Below are 7231 nucleotides of genomic sequence, written 5' to 3'. Positions count from 1 at the left end.
TAATTAGCATCCTGGAAGTAAGGATTTATTATACATATGCTAATGACATCATATTAGGGTTGATCACATCAGACCATATCAGATCACATCATGGGGGATGATTACATCTTATTAGAGGCCCTCATAGAGGTGACTGCTACATTTTAATTGCTAACCCACTGAGAATCCTAGATCAGCCAAGCTGACATAAAAACACCTCAACTGTCACACACCTTTACCATCTAATCTAATCTAATCATGGGAGTATACGAAAATCATCAGGGGATATTTAGTATTAACCATTATTTAAAATCACAAACTATGAATATGATGCCCTATCACTGTAACAGAATTATATAGTTGGATTTATAATCTTTAAATTTTATATCACCTTACATTTTATGAAGTGCTTGCACATATTCTACATCATTTGATGTTCAGAGAGGCACATAAAATATTAATTCATTCAATGTTATAAACAAAGGAAAACAGAAACCTCAGGCTCAAAAGAACTGAGACTGTCCAGAGCTCTAGAACGTGGGTGGGGAACGTTTTTTCTGACAAAATTTAAAAGATCGTTTATGGGCCATACAATATTATCGATTTAAAAATTAGCCTGCTGTATTTGGTCAAACATTTAACTTACCACTGTAGGAGGAAGACTCATTAACAACCTGCGATATGCAGATGATACAACCTTGCTTGCTGAAAGTGAAGAGGACTTGAAACATTTACTAATGAAGATCAAAGAGCACAGCCTCCGTATGGATTGCATTGCAATGTAAAGAAAACAAAAAATCCTCACCACTGGGCCAATAAACAACATTCTTGTCAACAGAGATAAGGTGTTAAGGACTTCATTATTCTTGGATCAACTATCAACATTCGTGGAAGCAGCAGTCAAGAAATCAAACGACGTATTGCCTTAGACAAATCTGCTGCACAAGACCCTTTAAAAGTGTTGAAGAGTAAAGATGTCAGCTTGAGGACTAAGGTGCACCTTACCCAAGCCATGGTATTTTCAATAACCTCATATGCATGCAAAAGTTGGACAGTAAATAAGGAAGATCATAGAAGAATTGATGCCTTTGAGTTATGGTGTTGGAAGAGAATATTGAAAGTGCTATGGGCTGCCAAAAGAACCAATAGATCCGTTTTGGAAGAAGAGCAGCCAGAGTGCTCCCTGGAGACCAAGATGGCCAAACTTCGTCTCTCATACTTTGGACATATTGTCAGGAGGGACCAGTCACTGGAGAAGGATATCATGTTTGGTAAGGTGAAGGGTCAGAGAAAAAGAGGAAGACCCCCAGTGAGATGGATTGGCCAAGGAGCAGCATCGATAGATTCAAGCATGGCAACAGTAGTGAGGTTGGCCCAGGATTGGGCAGTGTTTCATTCTGCTGTGCATAAGGTCGCTATGAGTCGGTACCGACTCGATGGCACCTAACAACAACAGACGTGATGACTGCAACTGTGGTTTCCTTGGCCAAATGATTTTGCTGGCATAAGGCCCAAGGCCCAAGGGTCGGATGTTCCCCACCCTTGCTCTAGAGCAAATTGAGTTGGGCTTCTGGCTCAGGTCGTTTGATTTTATACCCATCCCCCTTTTTTAAAAGTTAATCGTGTAGCTTTCAGATTGTGTTTGATGAAACCTAAATGTTCTGTAGTCTTAAGAACTACTACAGGAACTGACGGTGACACTAATAAGGGTCGGGCTAAATGTTGATAAAGCAGTTGTTTTTATCTGTTCTACATGTTTAGTTTGAAAAATCACCACACTACATCTTGTTGCCTAGTTAAAGAAGAATATTTATCAAAAAATTTAGTTTATAAAAAATGGTTTGTAAAGCAGTATATATATATATAAAATCAATGTTGTTAAGTGCCGTCAATAGTCTATTCCAGTAAACTTTAAGAAATCATGAAGTTGTCATCTCTTGCAGCAGCTGCTGAACCTTTAAAAAGAAACAAGAAAAAGGAAAAAGAACCACATCAAGTAGTTGGTTTGAAATGCACATTTATGAAAAAATTGCTAACCTCACTCCCATTAGTTTTTAAATAAGTGTTAAAATGCAATACCTTGTTAATGTCTGGTCTCTTGTTTTTCTTTTCATGCAGACACTGACTAGCCACAGAGTACATAGTTTCAACTGAACTGGAATCAACGTCTTCCATCTTCTTATCAATATAATCTTCAATAGTCTTTTCTTCATCTTCAATTTCTTCTTTGATATCGAGCTTTAAAATGAGGGTTAAACTTTGTTAGGAACTTCAAATAAAAGTGAGAGAAGTTAGAATAGAAATTGAAATTACATAATCTACTTCATAATAATAACATGCATTCTCATTTGACTATCTTTCCATCTTTAAGAATTGAAGTTACACAAGAGAAGTCACACATTTTTACTCTGGGTCATTTGTGCTCTAATTTTGGTTTTTATGTTACTGAGCGATTTAATCGCTCTCGTGTTCCCATTTGCAGCATTTACTGGGCTGATGGCACAGGTGGTCTGCTTCTTCTTCATGTGTTTCCAAATTCAAGTTTCCTCACTGCACTGTGTTTCCTCCTTCAAGTTTCCTCACTGCACTCAGAAAACATCTTCCCTATGCATACTCACTTTGTTGAATCAAAGAGCAAAAAGTGGGGGTAGGTTGTAGGACAGGAAAGGATCAGAATGAAAAACAGAATGATGAGGAAGGAGCAGGACTAATGATGAAAAATACGATCTATTTGAAGTAGATTGTAAACGCTCAATAGGCACTCCTAAAAGCAGCATTTTGAAAGTGCTTAGGCACTGGCAGAATCAAATAAGTGATTGTTGTTTTTGTTAAGTGCTGTCAAATAGGTCTGACTCACAGAGACTCTGCATAGGATTTCTGAAGAACGGCTGGTGAGTTTGAACCACTGACCTTGAGGTTCAAACCGACCTGTGGTTCAGTGCTTTATCCTGCAACACCACATCAGCAGGTGCTTTATAGGGTCACTCTTTTTTTTAGCTGCATTTGTATTAAAATTTTACTTTATATTCAAACCATATTCCAGCCTTAAGAATGGGTGAAAACGTATATAACCTTCCCTAAAGTTAAGGAGCTCTGGTAGCGTAGTGGTTACAAATCGGGCTGTGAACCTTAAGGTCAGAGGTTCGAAACTACCAGCCGCTCCATGGGAGAAAGATCAGGCTTTCTACTCCTGTAAAGATTTACACTCTCGGAAACCCTGTACAGGGTCGCTATGGGTCGGAACTGACTCGATGGCACTTAACAACAACAACAACAACAAAGTTTATGATGTTCACTATAAGAAGGTGAGGAGTCCTGGTGAGGTGCTATAGGATAAACACTGGACTGCTGACCACAATGTCAGTGTTTCAAACCCACCAGCCGCTCCTTGGAAATCCTATACTGTTTCACTGTGAAACCCTATGCTAGGTCACAGTGTCTGAACTGACTCAACAACACTTAACAACAACAAATTATAAGGTGAAGAGTAAAACTTGTGAGTGAGATGTATTCTGTGTTTTCTGTATTTCATTCTTACTCAAGTCAAAGTTTTGAGGTTTTGATACCAATATTGTCAAGGTGGTAAGGGGCGAGGGAGTCTCAGGCAAAGGATGAAAAAGTTATGTCTCTAGACAGAAAGACATTGCTAAAAAGTACAAACTGCAGTTTAGTGAAACACTGGGTCTCAGTTTTAGCCCTAGTATAATATCTTTTCTTTCTCTTGCCCTCCTATATTTGTAATCACTACACTTTCTCTGTATCCACCAATCCAAGTTTTATGTCTGCACACTAATGACTCAAAAGATGGTGTTTGTAACCCAGTCTTTTTTCCTAACACCCAACAAAATTTCACTTTTTATGTGTCACTGTGAAAAAATCCATTTATAGGTATGGGTTGCTTAACGTCTGCTCCAGCAATGGCCAACTTCATAGGTGTCTGTAGTCTCAGAAGGGTTTTTGTTTGTTTGTTTTTAAAGGAAAAAGCAAGTCTCCTTTAGTTTATTACTTCCTCCTAATAGTTTTCAGAGAAGTGCAGTGACTCCATACCTTGAGCACTTGACTACAAACCACAAAGTCAGCAGTTTGAGCCTACCAACTGCTCCAAGGAAGAAAGATGACGTTTTCTGTTCCTACAAAGATGTACAACCTTGGAAACCATATACAGGGTCACTACAAGTTGGAAAGGACTTGACAAAACTTAACAACAGTGGTTTTAAGGACCCCACACCTCCAGAGTGAATGAGCAGCTATGCTCCAGAGTGTGCCCAAATCCATACAATGCCTCTTTGTTGACCTCATCCTGACTTCATTTACCTGCCCAGCAGCCAGGCAGCCTTTCTCGCCCACAAAGCATCAGTGCCTGCCTGCCTCCTGTGCTCCTACCATGGGTGCTGGCTGCACATGATCAGGAAGTGGCTACACCAACAGGGTGACGGCAGCTACAGCCATCACTGCCAGCCTTGTTCCTGGCACCTGTACACCAGGTCCCTGCAGTCATACCGCCCTATCCCATGATGTGCATGCAAGGTCCAATGTGGCTGCCAACACAGTCCCTGCCTGGCCAAGCTGCTTACCCAGCAAGGCTGGCCTCCTGTACCCAGTAGACACAGCTTTCAAGCTTTGTCCAGCATGCTTGCATAAGGTTTTAGTCTAATAGGCTTTATGGGACTTTAACAATACAGGGACTGTTATTGTTGTTGCTAAGTGCTGTTGAGTCAGTTCCTACTCATACTCAACCTGCATAAGGTTCTGAGGAGTGGCTGGGGGGTTTAAACTGCCGCTCTTGTGAAAAGCAGTCCAATGCTTATCCTATAGCACCACACCATAACTCTGTACAGAGACTATCTGTATATAATATGGCATGCACACAACATCCAAATCCCATAACATCCACTTTCACAGAATGGATTATAGACATTAAGTGACACATATATAATAAAAATACTAGCTACACAGAGGCTTTACTATTATATTCTGAAAGTATACTTTAATGGGATTATTCTATTGCATTGTTATATTTCCTGTACATCATGGAAGGCTTTATAGTGTACAGTTATATAACAGATACTTGTATGCAACATAATAACATATAAATATTGTACTTACAGTCCTATGGTGCAGTGGTTAAAAGCTTAACTGCAAACTGAAATGTCAGCAGTTTGAACCCATCAGCCTCTCCATGGGAGAAAGATGTGGCAGTTTACTTCCATAAAGATTTACAGCCTTGGTAATTTTGTAGGGCAGTTCGACTCTTGTCTTATAGGATCGCTGTGAGCAATGATTCAATGGCCAACAGGTTATTGTAGTTGGCTTTTCTCAAAAGAGCATGCCATGAGACCCTTGAGTGGATATATTGCACCTTTGGACTTTATAAATACCCTGTCCAATATACACATTTACCTGAATTTGTTACACTGCTTTGTCTCATTAGAACATATGAATTAGAATAAAGTCAGTGTAGTTATTTCACTAATTTTAAGAAAATCTTATGCATGATAGTAAGGCATTCTAATAGCACAGTGGTTAAAGCACCCATCTGCTAACAGAAAGGTTCAAACCCACCAGTCTCTCCACAGGAGAAAGACACAGTAGTCTGTTTCCGTGAAGATTTACAGTCTTGCAAACTCTTCTGTGGGCAGTTTGACTCTGACCTATAAGTTGCATAGGTATTTTGTTAATTCTTTTTTTTAACGAACCATTTTGAAGTTCTTAAAATTTAACATGTAAGAAAAGAAGGGCATGGTGTGCTTTTTCTCTAATTTTAGCATTCAGTTAATCTACTTTATATAACTCCAAATCCTTGGGTGATGCAAACGGTTACACATTTAGCTGCTAACTAAAAGGTTAGAGGTTCTAGTACATTCAGAGACATCTTGGAAAGACGTGGCAATCTGATTCCAAAAATCAGCCACAGGAAATACTATAAAGCCCAGTCCTATTCTGATATGCTTCAGGTCACTATCTACCAACATAAACTCACTAGCTATTAAATATAATTTTATGTAAAACTGTCAATAGATGGCTAATCAAACAAATTAGTTTTATATAACATTACACATACACTATTCCACATTAGAAATGGATGAGAACTTTTACTAGCAATTCTATTCAGATTCAAATTTGAAGGGAAGTCATGTCATTTTTTCTCCCTGAGCTGAAAATGTTGTTAATAACCATCCTGAAAGTAACAAAATAAAAATAAACTGGAGAAAACCTCAAAAATCAGATATTTTCATTTTTACAAGAACTAGAACACAGAATATATAAGTGATGCTTCAAGCTTCACAAATAGTTCATGTCAGAGTTGAGATTAGGAATATCTCATGTTAGGAATATTCCATAGATCACCATGCAACTGCCAACAGAAAGAATGCCAACAGAAAATGTCACTTCTGGATTCCAAACTTACTCATATATATTTAGACTCATATATATTTATTCATATATATTTATAGAGAAATGATTGGAAAAATGAATCTGTCAATTACCAATAACTGGGGTTCCCGGTGTTCATCCACAGCTGGAAGTCCTGTTATTATTTCTAGTAAAACCTATGAATAAAAAGCAAACACACAAAAATCCTTTATGACTCAGGGCAACATACAGACACTAGAAGAAATATGCATCTTCAGAGTGAAATCTCATAAACGGTTCCTGTACAAAGTGTTTAAGTTGTTAAAGCAGAGAGAACATGAACTGTGGGCATTTTTCACCGTCTTTTGTATGAACATCTTGGATCTCGTCCATTCTCATAAGCAGCTCCTTATTTGGTAACTTACTAAAGAGTCAGCTCCACACAATAAGTTTTCTGGGAAATCCCAGTTCTCTGTCTGACGTACAGAAGAGTCTTCACAAGAAGGATATTTTTATCCAATAATAAGACATTATTCTTTTATCCAATAATAGGATATCCTTTTTTTTAATCCAATAATAGGGTATTTTATTTTCTAAACGATAGTGAAAAGGTTTCAGCACAGCTTCCAGATTCAGATGGACTAGGGGACAAAAAGACCCAGCAATCTACTTCCAAAAATCAGTCAGTGAGAAAAACGAGCCACAACACGAGAAGATATATGCACACCAATGTTCATAGCAGCTATTTACAATAGCAAAAAGATGGAGACAGCCTAAGTGCCCATCAACTGAAGAATGGATAAACAAACTGGTACATACACACAATGGAATATTATGCTACCTTGAAGAATAACAAGGAAGCAGCAAGCCACCGCATAACAGGGGTGAACCTTGAGGA

The 7231-nt window shown here is 38.4% G+C and overlaps 1 protein-coding gene across 1 annotated transcript in view; it reads right to left on the bottom strand.

Annotated features, from left to right (window-relative positions):
* Positions 1 to 1898: 1898 nt before the first annotated feature.
* Positions 1899 to 7231, bottom strand: part of IRAK4 (interleukin-1 receptor-associated kinase 4) — a 28139-nt gene continuing 22806 nt past the window's right edge. Inside the window, exons 9-11 of the mRNA XM_006865348.1 lie at positions 6468 to 6530; positions 2059 to 2217; positions 1899 to 1934 (exon numbers count right to left, since the gene is read on the bottom strand). Coding sequence (XP_006865410.1) covers positions 1899 to 1934; positions 2059 to 2217; positions 6468 to 6530 — 258 coding nt within the window. The remainder of the gene's footprint in view (positions 1935 to 2058; positions 2218 to 6467; positions 6531 to 7231) is intronic.

This window comes from Chrysochloris asiatica, unplaced genomic scaffold, assembly GCF_000296735.1.
Source record: "Chrysochloris asiatica unplaced genomic scaffold, ChrAsi1.0 scaffold00077, whole genome shotgun sequence".
Lineage (NCBI taxonomy): Eukaryota > Metazoa > Chordata > Mammalia > Afrosoricida > Chrysochloridae > Chrysochloris > Chrysochloris asiatica.
Note: the sequence above shows the minus strand (reverse complement) of the source record. Positions and strands in the feature narration are given on the sequence as shown.